The sequence below is a fragment of the Schistocerca nitens genome, chromosome 3, assembly GCF_023898315.1.
Source record: "Schistocerca nitens isolate TAMUIC-IGC-003100 chromosome 3, iqSchNite1.1, whole genome shotgun sequence".
NCBI lineage: Eukaryota > Metazoa > Arthropoda > Insecta > Orthoptera > Acrididae > Schistocerca > Schistocerca nitens.
Genome location: NC_064616.1, coordinates 313772083 through 313789836, shown reverse-complemented (window position 1 = coordinate 313789836; position 17754 = coordinate 313772083). Strand labels below are relative to the sequence as shown.

At 36.4% G+C, this 17754-nt stretch overlaps 1 protein-coding gene across 2 annotated transcripts in view; it reads left to right on the top strand.

Annotated features, from left to right (window-relative positions):
- LOC126249581 (uncharacterized) overlaps positions 1–17754 on the top strand; it is a 147251-nt gene that overhangs the window by 73856 nt on the left and 55641 nt on the right. For both annotated transcript variants that reach the window (XM_049951247.1, XM_049951246.1), the window contains one exon: positions 5740–5877. In XM_049951247.1, the coding sequence (XP_049807204.1) occupies positions 5740–5877 (138 nt within the window). The remainder of the gene's footprint in view (positions 1–5739; positions 5878–17754) is intronic.

Sequence of the window (17754 nt, the reverse complement as noted above, 5' to 3'; positions counted from 1 at the left end):
CCATGCATGCCTTCACTATGTTTCTGTTGAATGCTGTTATAGTGACATGGACGTTATTGGTGTATAATGAACCAAACTGCTTACCACAATATGGTAAGTTGAAATTAAACAGTGAATAAAATTATATTTCATCTCTTTGCAAGAAAAAATGCTTGAGACCTAGTACTAAATAAGGATAGAAACTTCAAACTTACTTTATTAAAATAGGGAAGTCAATGTTATACATAAAGGGACTTGGTCTTGAGGTGCTTGGAGTGGGTTGTCACAGTAAAATGGCTGAGGTAGTAGGATTTTATGAGCTCTTAGTGTTCTAGGTTGGTGGTCTGATCTCATGCACCTGTTTATAAGTTTCCGATAATGTTGAATTGGTGGTCCATGGGTGATAATGTGTGACAATTTGGTGCAGTGAACAGTTAAATTTGGGTAAATGGTTGGTACTCAGTGGATGATTGACGGCTGTCAGACATTCACCAAAGTGGCAGTATACGTAGGAAAAATCATAAGTAGCATAGAATGCAGTGCATCGTAACTATTCTGGGAGCAGAACAGAAAAAGCTGTACTACAGTATCTCGAACAGAACAGACTGATATTTCATTAGAATAACTCACTGACAGCAAAGTCAAAACTTAAGTCAGTACTGGAGTCAGACTGAGAAAGCAGTAACAGGGTATATAGATCTATTGCAATTTTCTGATAATAAAATGTAAGTATCTGAATACTTATCATGGCAGGTTGAATAAAACCTGTACAGAACCTGTTTTCTAAAATACATTGCCTATTACCTTGTTATACAAACTTGATACCATCTGGCCCACCAACAGCAGAATGCTTGCTCCTTGCTCTCAGACACTCCTCCTGCACCCACTGCCTGATGTCATTTGCATTCACTACTTAATAACAGTGTAACACACATCTGTGACAAATTTTTTTTACTTTTTACTGCATGTAAGTGGACACTGTGAATCATATCATCACACTGCCCCCCCCCCCCCCCCCCCCCAGTTTCACAGTGAGTATCAATGTACCTTTTCCTTATATGATCAAAATTCCAACCTGGAAATTCCGTTGCTTGATTTCATAACAGATAAAGGTGTTTCTGTCAATTATTTCACTGCACATTTTCAAAGAGCACTTTTGCCACACTTGCTTAACTTGTTCTTCAGTTTTTGAATATATTTTTGTAATGTTGTGTAGTCAGTTTTCTTGCTACACTGGACCAAAACTGAATCTCCTGTGGTAACTTCAGTGCTCTGGCTCAGGACAGCTTCAGTTCATTGGACATACAAATCATGCCACATTAGCATCAAGTCTACTATCCAGCATTCAGAAATAATTGTTATTTAAAGGAGCACTTGTAGATAAAAACAATGTATTCATTAATAGAGCTAGAACTATGTTGGTGATAAATATCCATGCCCCCATACCACTTTTAACATTACCTATTCTACATGGTAGCAAACAAATTTTACATCTACATGTTCAAAAAAATAATGCCAACCACATCTCCTCAGTCATCTCATATTTTATTCTCACTTACCATTCATCAATACATATTTCACATACGCAGAGAATACTCTGACAGCCATCATCGTTTAGTCATGAAAAACACTTAGTGCTACCCCTTATGTTTCTGGAGTAAGTGTTGTCAATTGCAGCAAAACTATATCAAACATAAAATCGTGCACACACACACACACACACACACACACACACACACACACACACACACACACACACACACACACACACTTACACCATTCATTCATCTTCAATGTACATTTTGTCACTTTCATACACGAAAATAGTTACATGTCTTTCATAAACCTGAAGATATATGTGACTTCTTTTCATTCTACATAAAACTTGGTCTCAGTGTCAATCTATCTGTTTTAACTTTTTATTATGTTATTTTTTCTTCTTGCACAGTTGTTCTCTTTCTATGAACAAATAATATATAGTTTTTTTTTTTAAATTACTTCGAAAGAAACAGGAAGTATGATGATTATACTTGACTCCATTTCCAGTGGCTATATTTTAAAATCATCATCAAATATTTACCGTACTTATCAGTCTCCTTCCACGACTTGTTCTCATTTACCTTAGATAACAACTCCCTTGCTAACCTGAATTTATTGGCTTTCCAATAGTTTACACAACTCTACAAGCACAGATAAGTAAACTCTTCCCAGTCCGTCTTACAGCAGGCATTTCTAGGTTTATAAAACCATGGGAATCCCTCCATTGAATCATGCACTTCCTGCAATTTCTTGATCATTATGTCTTAGTGTTCAATACACTTTATTTTTCCAGCATCACCAGTGCTACATGCTTTACATTACCAAGCACTTTCTCATGATGAACACATGTTTGATCTTAACCCCTTTGATTTTACAGTATCATATTTTTTCCACAGCTGTTGCATCTGACTTCACCTCCACAAGGACATTAGCCCCATTAATATTTTCTACATTATAAAAAAAAAATCAGTTAGTTTCTAAGTTGCAATCTATTCTGAAAATTACATTCTTAACCTTGCCATTAAAACTTATGTATTCACTTGAGTTACATTCTATCCCCAGCTTTGTTTTTGGCATCAGTGCCTCCTTTGGTTAATATACTTTCCATTGACTTGATACTACTAATATTTTCTGCCCTTTGATTCTTTATATTTTGCTTTATTTCATCCAACTAGCCATTAATTTCCACAGAAACTTGCAATATTAAATTCTGGTGATCCACTTTCATTTCAGAGCCATTCATAGAAGATATACTGATTTCATTCTCTGAAGCTTAACTGCAAGGAAAACGATTATTTATCTTTGTAAAATATAATCTAAATGCAAATGTAGTGTGTTACTCAGCTTAAAATACAAAAAAATATGCAAGAAGTAAGAGGGCACTTAACACCATCTTTTGTGCACTGCAGAAAGAATTCCAGTAACAAACTGGAAAACGAAAATTAAAATCATTTAATATCTTCCGAGCGTCTTTAGACTTATATTTTTGCCATACCATGTGTCCCACACAGTAATTACATTTGGTTCCAGTCAGCACATAAGTAATAGAGTTATTGTTATTTTTTGATTATTGGATTGCATCTGTTTGCTTAGATGTTAATTTTGCAGAGACTGGGGATGTGTGATCCCTATGGTGGGTGACGGAAACAAGTTGCTAGTTGTCAGGAAGGCCTGCTCCTATCCACCCATGGCACTGTTGCAGTAATGAGAGGGGTGGTGGGGGAGTTATCAGATGGTTGTGCAACAATCTGTCATACAAACATAAGTTCCTTATTTACACCTACAATGAGGCAAAATACATGAGTTGTGATGTTTCTAAGTGGGGATCAGCACCCCCTACATAGCAGGCTGGTCACAGTCAGCATAGCATGCTTAGATCAACAGGAGGCCTTATGTCATGGCCGGCATGCAGTATCACCCCCAGTGTAGCAGGCTGCAGGTCATACTAAGTGTGTGGCACAGACATAAGGTGGGTGAAGGCTGTGATATCAAACAGGTACTGATATGCAGGTTTGCTTGGGAAGCACCAAAGCATACAGAACCAATCTGTGATCCCAGGTGGACAGCAAGAATTTGCATTGATGAATTTATCCCACACAGGATATCAATCAGTAACAGGGTGTGCCGGCTTGGGGCCTCAAACAACAGCACAATTTCGCCACACAAGGTATAGAACAATAGTAGAGTTTTCCCACACAGAGCACCAAAGAGCAGGAGAGTTTTCCAGCACAAGGTATTGCAGCTATCTGGGCAAGCCATGCAACGCGAAACCGCAAAGCAAGCCTGTGACAAGAGAGAGAAATTAGCCAGCAGGAAGGCCACCAGCTGGAATGTACAAGTCAGAAGCATTCATACATTTTACTGACAGCAAACTGACATCTAGTAATGATAGTGGCTGGCAGTAGCAACTTGATAACTGATTTCTTAATTATATCTTTCATTATAATTATCTTGTAGCTGCTTTGTAATGCCAATTGATGCTGCCTGTCTGAACTGGGTAATGTTTATATGAATTCAGACTGTCATTGTTTCTGGAATGGCAGCTCTGATCTTCCTTAATAGTGTAGCAGTTTCACTGTACTGAAGCCCTGGGAAGTAATATCTGCAGTGTCAGCATATTCTGAATATAGCTCTTTATGCAAGATGCTTACTTGGCCCTGTTACTGAGTTGCCTTGCATCACCCTGGTTGAGGCATCTTCTGTTAAGCCAGTCACAGTGTCTTTCTTCTAGACCAGATGGAGCCATAACACAAAAATTGATGCCTTTTGCTTCATTGGAATCATAAGGCTCATGAATATCATAAGTAATTTTGGTCACAGAGCGTGAAAACATCCACCATTCTTCAAATTGGTAGCAGCCAGTTTTGCATACGTTGTTTTATGGTCATCTCTGTTTATAAATATATCATTAGGTTGGAAAGAGCATAAATGTACGCTAATTGGACAAAATCCATGTTTTCTTTTGTTGGTATTTGAAGTTTTGGGCCCTATGTATAATTAAAGTCTCATCTCTGCATACACACAGAAAATGTGCCATCTGGTATTGCTAGTTCTTCTTTATTACGAGAGATACTCAGTACTTTACTTTCTTGTTGCTTAATCTGTTGATAGCATCATATTTTTTAACCCTATCCAGCATTCCACATATCTCTCTCTCTCTCTCTCTCTCTCTCTCTCTCTCTCTCTCTGCCCCTCTCTTTCTCTCTATCTCTATTTGTCTCTCTCTTCCCTGCAATCATTCTTTTAATGTCTCTTTGCTACAGGCAAATTTTTTCAGAATGTATGTCTGATTGGTGATGTTTTCCTCATTACCTGTATTTCCACTAGTTTCTATTCACCCTGCTGTTCTTGTAAGTAATTCTTCATTCCTGATTCTGCCAGTCCCTTTTTCATTAAACAGTTTTCTCACAAAGAGCATATGAAGCTTTTCCAAGTAGTTTACTTCTTACTTTATGCCTGTCTATGATTCACTATGATATAATCTGGACGTAGCTCTTGGTGAATCTCTTTCTTTCTCCTTCTAGTATCTAGTTTTGTTAAATTTGTCCCTGTCAACAAAACTTTCATCTTTTGAAAACTATTTGTTCAAAGGTGTTCCCTTCCACTCATGTTTGAAATAAAATTCGTATAATGAAATGGCATCTCTTTAGTTTTTCCCTCAGTTGTACTTGTTCAGTACTCTTTTACAATCCTACCCATCATAAATTGTAGTTCCTCCCCCAATTTTGTCAAGACTATTTCTTCATGTGTTTACTTCATTGTATATATCATTGCTCCTCCAATTATTATGCCTCTTGCTTTTTTAAATGGTTTATTTAATAATTTCTCAGTACAAATACTGAAAAGTGTTGGTTACAAAAGACATTTTCACCTAATATATCTTTTCTAACACTCACCTGTTTTTATGATTAATCACACTAAATAAAGAATAATTGCTCTCTTGTATGTAGCCAGTTAACATGACTATCTCTGAGCAAGGGTTCACAACTTATGGTAATTAGGTGCTAAAAGTTGTGGTATACTTTAGTATCAGTGGATGGTAACACAATCATCCTGAGGATGCAAAGACAGCAACCAAAGAATCATGTGAGTCTAGATCATCACATTAGCCATACAACAAGCTTACTTGTTCTGCACTGCTGTAATATAATAGTGACAGAATACTGATATTCATTTGGATACAGTTATTGTCAGATTTCTCTGTCTACTTCATGCTCCTAGGTTTCCACAACATGAAACAATAAGAAGATTTATGTTGACTAGCAGAGAAGCAGCCTGTCCTATGACCACATCCAGCCTCAATATGAAACCACCTAGCAAGCCTTCAATGGAATACAAGACAAAACAAAAGAGAGGAAAGTAAGTCTTTACTCAGTGCTGTACAAAACTAAAGCTAGTTATTGAGCATTATGTGTGTTTTCTACTGAATTAGAGTAATATTGACACATCATGATTGAAGTCTCTTTTATGATCTTACAGCTGAAATTGTTTTTGTTAAGTAATACCAGTAGCCTAGATATCTTGTTTCACAAATGTCTGTTGACACAATGAACGGGGAATAGTTAGAAATTCGCCAGAAAGACACAAGAAATAATTTGTTTTTATAAACATTGTCAACCTAATTGAATAACAGAGTCCACCAGCAGTTCCCTTATAAAAATGAAATGCATGCATCTTGTGCATAAATATTTGTCTGCCTCCATAGGTAATTTTTCGCTATGTCTGATATGTGGAGAACTTGTTTTAGATTCCCAGTAGTGCCTGGCCTTTTATGTAGGTGGGAGTGCTGGAATTGAGTATACCCAATTTCGTAATGCCAATTTTTGGATCTTCTTGAGTGAGAAGTAGAAGGTCCAAGGTCTGGGAAGGTTTAAAAGGCTAGGAGAATGGTATGTTGTTCTCATCTGTACTGCATCTGAATAACACCATTGGCAGTAGATAACTTAGCAGTCAGTTGGCACTGAATGACCCGACATGGCCAGTAGACGCAGCTTTCACTTTAGAAAGAAATCTTTCTAAGGCATCTTAACAACACATAAAACTTTTCAGAAATAAGTGTTCTTTGTCATTCTGAAATGTCTCATCACCAAAATCTCATATGTAGGTTTGCAATAGTGCATACAGAGAAAGTGTGCATTTCCTAAGCTCCATGAGAGCCTTCACTATGTTTCAGTTGCATGACAACTCCTCAAATGGTGTGACTTTCATGGGTATCACTTAATGTGATATTGTTATAGTGACATGGATATTATTGCTGTAAAACGTTCCAAACTGCTTTCCAGAATGTGTTAAGTTGAAATTACACTGTGAATGAAATTACTTTTCACCTCTTTGCAAAAAAAAAAAAAAAAAAAAAAAAAAAAAAAAAAAAAAAAAAAAAAAAAAAATTTGAGACCTTGAACTAAATAAGGATACCAATTTCAAACATACTTCATTAAAATAGTCAATATACAGGGTGTGTCAAAAAAATGTATACAGACTTTGAAGCGTCATAGAAAATTTATATCCCGTTCTACAATGTTAAATATCTGGAAATGGAAAGCTTAAAGTCCAATTGGAAGAATAAATGTACTTTGCAAATGTGATTAATGTTCAAACTGGTGGCCTTATGCATCAATACATTTCTGAATAAGAGTCACCACTGATTCTGTACCTCATACCAAAGTGTCCAATGAGATATCTGCGCACACCGCCTGATTCTCATTCCTATGTCCAGATTACAAGATTTATGTTTGTACACCTCATCTTTTACTGTGCCCCATAAGAAGATATCCAGCGGCGTGAGGTCTGGAGAGTGTGCAGGAAACTTGATTGATCCCCTGTGTCATATCCACTGGCCTGGCACGTTGTGATCCAGGTATGCTCGTACATCCCTATGATAATGTGGCGGGGCGCCATCTTGTTGGAAATAAAACTCATCATTACTGTATAATGCACAAATGGCAGGGAGTATGGAGTCAGCAAGCATTGTTAGGTACGTTTCTCCAGTAACAGTACCTTCAAAGTGGAAAGGCCCAATGATTCCCCTTGCAGACAAACCACACCACACATTTACACCAGGCAAATTCACAGCCTTTTCAACTGTAATGTGAGGGTTATCTTCAGCCCAGTACACACAATTGTGCCTATTGACAGTTCCATTGAGTTTGAATTGGGGTTCATCTGACCAAGTTATGCTACCCATAAATCCTGGTTCACGTCACACCATCTCCTGAACCCATTCACAAAATTCTGACCTTCGATCTGGATCGTCATCACTTAGCTGTTGCACGAGCCTTGGAATGTACACATGAAACTTGCCTTTCTTCAGAATGCATAGCACACTACTAGCACTTACATTACTCTCACGTGTCACTTGCCTTGAAGAGTTTTGAGGCGAACGCTGAAATAGTTCCAAGACCGCAGTTGTTGAATAATCACTTGTAGCTGTACGAGGTCGCCCTGATCGACCTTTATGCACATCACACAATGCTCCATGAATTTCAAATTTGTCTCGTAGACGTGTAATTGTTAACCTTGAAGGTGGTTGTGTACCATACTCAGTTCTCCACTGTCTTCGAACCACAGCTACATTCTCAAACTTCCAGTACCACTTAATTATCTGCTTCCGCACTTCAAAGCTCAAACGCATGTCCACCACGTTGCAGTTACTTCCTTGCCACTGCTGCCACCTGTTGAAGAAGCATATCATTACTTTCTCACAGATATTTAACCTTGTAGAATGGGAAATAAATTGTCTATGACAGTTCAAAGTGTGTATACATTTTTTTGACGAACCCTGTATTACATAAAGGGACTTGGATCTTGAGGTGCCTTGATTGGTTTGTCACAGTAAAATGGCTGAGGTACTAGGATTTTATGAGCTCTAGTGAGCTAGGTTGGTAGTCTGTTGTGATCAGCTGCCGATAGTGTAGGATTGGTGGTCCATGGGTAATAATGTGCAGCAATGTTGCGTGCCGAGCAGTTGAATTAAGGTAAACGGTTGGCACTCAGTGGATGATTGACAGCTGACAGCCATTCTCCAAAGATGAAGTATGATTAGAAAAAATCAAAAGTAGTATAGTATACAGTGTACAGTAGTTATGTAGCAAGCAGAACAGAAAAAGCTCTATTAAACTAACTGGAACAGAGCAGAGTTGGAGCTCATGAGAATAATTTATTGACAGGAAAGTCAAAACTTGAGTCAGTACTTCAGTCAGACTGAGAAAGCGGAACAGGGTATGTAGACCTATCGCAGTTTTATGATAATAACAGTTAGATATCTGAATATTTGTCATGACAGGTTGAATAAAAGTTGAACTTGTACACAACCTATTTATTAAAATGCATTGGCTAGCACCTAGCCCAGGCCCATGAACAGCAACATGCTTGCTCCTTGCTCTCAGACCCTCCTGCACCTACTGCCTGGTGTCATGTACATCAGTTACAGAAGCTGCATTCACTATGTAATAACAGTGTAACATACTTCTATGACCACAATTTTAACTATTTACTACATATAAATGGAGACTGTGTTTATATGCTCACAATACTGCCCCCTCCCAAAAAAATTGATACAACTAATATGAAGAACAAAATTATTAAGAAAGTGACTTCTGTCTAGAATACTAATAATGTAGGAAGAAAAACCAAAATAAAATTCTTAAAACTATTTACAGGAAACAAAATGATGGCTACAGTGATAATAATAATAATAATAATAATAATAATAATAATAATAATAATAATAATAGTATTAATAATAACAATAGTAATACGAAATGGTGAAGGTGTTGAGGTGCTAAATCATCATAGCTAAAATATTAGTTAAAACTTAAAATCTATTTTAAAATATTTACTTTTTACTTATTAAAGTTATACGTCATCTGCTTATTATTGCCAACTAGTAGCTTCATTCTGTGGCCTTCCCTTGGTATGAATTGCAACAAACCAAACATTTAAAGAAGCTAATAAATGAAAATGAACCTAAAATCAATTTTAAACAAAAATTTAGATCAGTTCTATAGAAACTAATAGATATTTACCCTGTACCTTTGCATTTTAGTATCTATAAGTTGAGTATTGACTCATTATGTGCCACTCTTCAGTATTCATAATAATTATACCATGGATAGAAATTCCATGCCAAATAAATAAATTTTTCTTCAAAAGTTTCACCTTGATAAAGAAAAAGCTGCAAGAAGAATACGAGTCCCAGTCGTACTCATCACAGAAATAATATACGCAAAAGATAGGTTGCTACTTACTGTGAAGGTGACACTTCCTTCACCAGAAAAGGAAAACCATACATACATATACACAATGATTCGCACAAGCAACTGCACTTCATGCACATACAATTATCATCTTCAGCATCTTGGTCCAAGCTACTGAAGGTGATAGTCAAATGTACATTAGGTGTGTTCACTTGTGTGAATGAATGTGTGTGTGTTTAATTTTCTGTTGAAGGCTTCCACTGAAAGCTTATGTGTCTTTTTGTTTTGTCTGTCTGCAATTCAAGGTATTAAATGTTCAAATATGTGTGAATTCCTCATGGACCAAACTCACAGAGTCTTTGGTTTCAATGTATTAGTTTTACAGTGAGTAGCAATGTATATTTTCCTTATATCATCAAAATTACAACCTGGAGTTTCCATTGCTTGATTTCATCACAGAAAAAACCGTTTCTGTCAATATTTTCACTCACATTAACGAAGATCACTTTCACCGCACTCACTTAATTTGTTCTTCAGTACTTGAACATGCTTTCATAATGTACTTGTAGTCCATTTTCTTGCTACACTGCACCAGAACTGAACCTTTTGTGAGACCTGCATTGCTCTGGCTCAGGCCAGTTTCAGTTAATTGGACATACCAATCAGCCCAAATTAGCGTCAAGTCTACCATCCACTCAAAAGCACTACCTGAAAGATCAGTTCAGTGCCTTATCTCAGAACTTGATCTCCAGAATGACAGTGATTTATGTAATTTATTCTGTTTGTATTCCACCCAACATTAATAAATAAATGTTATCCCCACATATCACTTTTAACATTATCGAATCTACATGATAACAAACCAATTCTATATCTACATGATTCATACACATGTATACATACACCCACAAAGCCACCCACCCAGCCACCCACTCACCCCCCCCCCTGCCCCCCTACCACACACACCATTAATTCATATTCAGTCTACACTTTGACACTTTGACATAAACCTGAAGATATATTTGACTTTTTTTCATTCTACATAAAACTTGTTCTCAATGTCAAACTACCTCTGTTTTAACTTTTCATTGCGTTATCTTTTCTACTAGCAGACCTTCTGTTTCCATGAACAAATAATATGCATTTTGTTAAACATAACATTTAAACGCAACTGGAAGTATGATGATGATGCTAGATTCCTTAACCAGTGGCTCTGTTTTCAAATCACCATAAAGTAATTATCATATTTAGAAATCTCCTTCCATGACTTGTTCTCATTTACTTTAGATAACAACTCTGTTGCTAACTTGAATTTATTGGCTTCATAATATTTGTGATTGGAGTCTTTCTTGGCATATTCCAATGATGAATTCTTCTTGGGTTATCGGCTGAGTGGTGGCGTCATCTTGTCGCAGTGTTTTGATGAGTTTTGTGTCCGTCATCTTCTGGCGAAGTCTGACTGCCTTCACCAGAAGATGATGGATACGAAACTCATCGAAACGTTGCAACAAGACGACGCCACCACTTGGCTGATAACCCGAGAAGACTTCATCAACAGCTTTATAATAGTTTACACAACTCTACAAGCAAAGATAAGTAAACTTTTCCCAGTTCAACTGACTGCAGCATTTCTAAGTTAACCAGGTAAGCCCTCTATTGTATCATGTACTTCCTGCAGTTTCTTGATCATCACATCTTAGTGTTCATAATAGAGGGAAACATTCCACGTAGGAAAAACATATCTAAAAACAAAGATGATGTGACTTACCAAATGAAAGTGCTGGCAGGTCGACAGACACACAAACGAACACAAACATACACACAAAATTCAAGCTTTCACAACAAACTGTTGCCTCATCAGGAAAGAGGGAAGGAGAGGGAAAGACGAAAGGATGTGGGTTTTAAGGGAGAGGGTAAGGAGTCACTCCAATCCCGGGAGCGGAAGGACTTACCTTAGGGGGAAAAAAGGACGGGTATACACTCGCACACACACACATATCCATCCACACATCAGTCCCATGTTTGATCTTCACCCCCTTGATTTCACAGTACTGTATTTTTTCACCAGCTGTTGCATCTGACTTCACCACCAGAAGAACATCAGTCCCATTAACATTTTCTACATTATCAAAAAAAATATATCAGTTATATCATTGTCCAAATAACTACCAACACCATTATCAACAGCTTCTTTGCCATTCACTTCATCATTAACACTGATAAAACCATTACAAACAGCAGTGATGAAATAGTTCATTACTGAATGGGTGGATATCAGTGTGTAGTGGGCACAATATTTTGGCAAATTACCATATTCACATCATCAGGTGATGAAGGCAAAGCTGGAAGAAGTTGAAAACCATACAACAGCTACATTATAATATGAAATAACTTTCACCTTTAAAATCATATAACTTTGCGCTACATCAACATACACGTTAGTCACTGCTACATTCCTTATATCACACTCATTCACGTTATCTGGCTCCTGCTTTATTCCAATGGAGAACATTCAGTTTCTAAGTTGTAATCTATTCTGTAAATTACATTCTTAACCTTGCCATTAAACCTTATTTATTCACTTGAACTACATTCTATCCCCAACTTTGTTTTTAGCATCAGTGCCTCCCTTGATTAATATACTTTTCATTGACTTGATACTACTAATATTTTCTGCCTCTTGATTCTTTATACTTTCCTTTATTTCATCCAACCAGCCATTAATTTTCACTAAAACTTGCAATATTAAATTTTGGTGATCCACTTTCATTTCAGAGCTATTCAGAGAACATATACTGATGTCATTCTCTGAAATTTACAGTCATTGATGACTTCATTAGCACAGTATCCATTTGATTTATTCATTTTGACACTCTTGCTGAACCAAGTACAAGTTTCAAAGACATACCTCTGTACCAGACAGTTCACTTTTTGTTGTTTATATTTACCTTATGGAGTGCTGCTGCTTCCAACAAGGTACATGCTGTGTGTTCGATGCTGCCTCTTGTCGTGTTTTCCAAATGCCTTCCGTGGGCTGTTGCTGCTCATTCACACCCCATGGTTGTTATATTGGTGGTTCGCCATTGCCTAGCCAGATGCTGCTTCCAATTCCCTTGTAGATCTTCAATATCTTTTAGCTTTCAAACATAAACCTTGACTTTCTCTTCATCTGCATAATACTGTAACTTCACTTACTACCTGTATTATAAATTTGATTTTGCCTGTGATTTTGTCACACAGAAGTTCTTGTACAGTCATTATGATAATAACAGTTAAGTATTTGAATATTTGTTGTGGCTGAATAAAAGTTTGAGTATTACAGAACATATTATTAATACAAATTAACTAGTACCACACTATACAAAATCCAGGAATTTCAGTGACTGAACTTATGAATCTGTCAACTAAGCAGGTGTTGACAAGGTACCCTTAGTAGACATCTGTAATTTCCCACATAAGGTATGGTAAGAAGAAGAAAATAGCACAATGATCATAAGATATACAGGTGACTTCACACTATTCTGGATAAGATATCATAAGTCTTACATTTTAAACAGTAAATTTCATGCCGTTCATTTTGTTGTACCTTTGTATAGGGCCAGTTTACACTATGTCACCAGTGGAAGGCTTCAGAGTTTTACTTATTCAGAAAAAGTTGATTTTGGCTATTATCATTGGTGTCTGGCAAAACAGACATCCTGAGGATGCAAAACATTTACTCAAAGGGTTGAACAAACACAGAATATAATGCAAACAAACTTATGTCTTCAGTAGTTCTACAGCACCCCACTGTATAGTGACAGAGTAGCATTATACTGTAAAGCTTGCTGTTGGCCATTTCATCTTGGGCTATACCTTGCTGTCAGGATTTTGGAATGTAGAGCAACAGGTGCAGTGTTGTCGATGTTCAGTGACACACCAGCCATTGGTCTGACAACAGAGTATGCTGAGAAACAAATTGGAGGAGGCTAAGTATTTCCTGTCCTATACAAAACTGAAGAAAAAATATCCACTTCTTTATTGAACCGAGTAAGTGTTTTCAGATGTACTTCAGTAAATGTTGTTTGACTGTAGATAGAGAACATTCAGGAACTTTGTCAATGATGAAGGAAATACAGATTCTCCTTATGAACATTTTCAGCTGAAATCATGAGCCTTTATAAGTGTAGGTTGGACACTTAAATACTATCAAGGTTTAGGTTGTTAGAAATGAAACAAAAGTTTGTGTTCAGTATAGTTTATGTAGTTGTTCTGTATAACAAGTCAGATTACAGGTAGAGACACAAAATTTTGTAAGAAGAGATTGTAGCTACCCTTTCAGGATGTTTCTGTGTTCACCTCAATTGCTTAAGCAAAATTCTCAACAAACTCCTGTGGTAGACAACAAAAGAAAATTGTTGTAATTAGTTGAAACCTTAATCTTACTTTCCAAGTCTATGAGTTCAGATAAAAGTCACAATAAATATTCCACCTTCCCACATACAGATCATGTAGTGATTACAACAGTAAAATCAGCAAAATGTGTGTTTACTTTGAAGTATTTTAATTGTCTTCTATGTATTCCGCATCTGAAAATGGAACTGCACAGTATTAAACTAATACTCAAGTGTTATTTAAGACATGCTGTAAACTTTGTGACTGGTTAGAAGGGCACAAATGTAGTGAAATATATGGACTGGAATATAATGGCGAAGGAATTGGACGGAATAGTGAAACAAAATCAAAGTAGATGACTGTAGAGTTGAAATTCACTTCTCCTAGATGTAAGACTAAGGAAATTGATAGTCAGAAGAAACAAAACAATATCATAATAAGACCCCAGTTTGCTGCAAAACATGAGAGACACAGCTACAGGCATAAATATATCATATTAACTTTCTGCAGTTTACAAAAGGTTTCCTCAATTATGTGACCTTTTTAATGCAATATGAGCCTTGAGGTACTATATTTTAACTATAAATAACTTTCAATTCAAGTTTGTTTTACTCACATTGCACAAGTGTACATCATGTACAGAGTGTATGTGGTGGGTACACATAAAGCCTGTATGAAATTAACAAACAACTAAAACATGCTAGACAAAAATTATTTAGCGTGGACATAATAACAGAAACAGAAGTCTTGCAGACAAACTTTGGTGAAAGATTCCTGAGAATGGTTGAAACCCAGTGGACTCAGATATTAGATTAGATGTGCTTTTCATTCTAATTGGTATGTAGTGAGGAGATCTGGGACATGGAACATGTAAGGAAAAAAAATACTGTTAAGCATATTTACATTTAAAAGGATATAAAACTTGTTTCCAGGTATTAAATGTTCAATAAACTTAGGTGTGTTTTATAATTCTTAGGCTATTGTAGCCATGCATCATCAAATATAAGACATAAAATAAAAAACATTTTACAGCAGTAGAAGAAATTCTTTAGGTTTTTTGCAAACTCAAATTTATTTATCACTGCTATGGAAGTTAACTTTGATTAAGGTATTCACTTGAAAGTGCTCATAACCAGATCATCTTAACCCACATTTGTAGCACAATAGCCTGTTTTGGTGAAAGATTTAAAGTGAGCAACACACAAATTATGCATATTACCTTTTAGAAAATCTAAAAATAAAGAAACAATAAAGACAACAGTTAATGGTACACTCAAAAAGTCAGTATCATTGAAATTTTATATATCAGGTATGAAAATCTATGCACACACATAATAATATAAATTCATACCTAAGCACGTGCTTATACGCACCCTGTACTTCTGTTATATACAAGGTGTTCAGTTTAACTGACTACAATGAAGTAACTCAAAAACAACTTGTTTATCCAGAACATTTATAGTAATTTTTTTTTTCTCTCTTTTAGGGGGACATCCATATCAAACCCAACCCCTACACCACACACTACGTGTGGGGAGTGAGGGGGTGCAACTTAGAAATCTTATTGGGAACCGGCATATTTTTGCCTATGCAGATTCTCTGGGGGGGGGGGGGGGGGAAGTTTAGACTGAAACCTTTTTTTGTTACACAACAAATGGTGCTGTAATAAGAAAAATCAAGATAGGTAGAAAATAATATGTTTCAAAATGCTATTCAATGACACTTGTATTAGCCTGTCACCTCCACAATGTGAGGGCAGGATAGCAGTTGTTTTATAACTTTTAATGGGATTGCACTGTCTGTTATGATAAGTTGTAGTTGCCTACATGGCCACAGTGAGGCACAGAGCAATCCTCTACTCATTTTAGTGGAGAAATACAGTGTTGAGGATGTGGTTTCTCATTCAAAGTTGTGAAATAATTGCCTGTCCTACCCTTGCTACATGGAAATGGGTGGCTAATTCAAGTGTTATTGGATAACATTTTGAAACATACTATTTTTACCCATTTTGAATTTTCTGTTTACAGTCTCATCTGTCATGAAATGAAAAAAAAAAAATGTTTCAGACAAAACTTATCTATTATTGTCTGTAGAATCTGAATGTGTTATTACAATTGGGGGTTCACATTAAAGATTTCAGTTTTGCTCCCCAATCCCATACATGCGGCAGGTCGGGTGATGAAACTGAGTATCATTGGATGCCCCCCTGACATGACAAAACTTTAACTATGAATTGTTTGCATCTGAAGTGTAGTTTTTCAAAAATTTCAATGCCATTAGTTGAATTGAACATCCTGTACATGCCCTGTTATGTATTCTACAGAATGACAAAATTTCATCAGGTTAAGATATTATGTTCTGTGCTTTTATTATTATTTTTCAGTATTTTACAGAAGCTACTTTAAAGTATTTTACAAACAGTAGCAGGAGTCTTTTATTTAGATGTGATTCAAAATATGAAAAGACACATTTCTATTGACCTAACAATCACAGATCCTCCACCAAGCTTCAGAAGAAGAAGAATGCAGTTTATAGTGGGCACACTTACTGGTGTTCTTTCTATGCAAACAGTTCCCAATATTGGGAATTGTGTCAAGTGAAAGATTCATTGAATAACATTACATGCTTCCATATGCCACTTGATCTGTGTTCTGGTAGGAGCACCACAATAATTTTGCAAACATTTTCTATCATAAATCCGTCTTACACAGATGGCTCTGTAGATAAATTTTAATCTCAGTAGTGCCTTATATTTTACTTGTTACTTTGTTGTAGATAAAAATTCTCATTTCTGGCCCGTTTGTATCATGGTGCTCAGATTTCCTTCCACTATTGTGCTTAGCAGGTAAAGATTTATCATTCATTTGAAATATGTCTTGATGACAGATGCAGACAAAATTACATACCTCTAATAGGTTAGAGCTCAAAGTCATGAAAACATCAGTTGAGCAGACATCAACAGTATGTTCTTAGCAGAGATCTGTGATGATACACATGAAGTAGATACAGGCTGCAACTTCAAATTATGTGGCATAATTACTAGTTCATGTACGATCTACCTTTCAACCAGTAGTACCTTACTAACAAATCCTGTCCATTTTTAAATATATTGTCATGCCTCCTTGCTTTACTTCTTCTAAAAGGCTTTCTGGATAAGTGGATTGCGCTCTTTCCAAATGAGAGTTGCAGTCAGAATATCACCTACATACACTGCTAGTTTGGACAGTAAATCATCTTTTAGTACCTAACACCACCCCTTATGAAGACACAAATGCTGAAATAAAAACCAAAAGGCACAATCTGCAAACTGGTAAGACACCTCTTGTAAATGAAAGCCATGTCCTTATCAGATTTGTGTGTCTGCAGATTATACATGTCTTTCAACACTGAGAGAAGCTTGTCACTGTGGAATATATTTGTATTGGTCAACATTAAACCATAGAGTTCTCTCAGTCTGTGTCAAGTCTTTTATTTAATGCAAGATTAGAGACTACCTCCCTTCCCTTACATAATTTCACTGCATCCAGGTATACGGACTATCGCTCTGCAGATGACTGTGTGCCAACTTTCAATGTAACACTTACCCTGGACTTGCATTCATCTTTCTTGAAGCATTTCACTACATTACAGAAATTGCCTTGCTAGGCTATCTTCTGCCCATAGAATT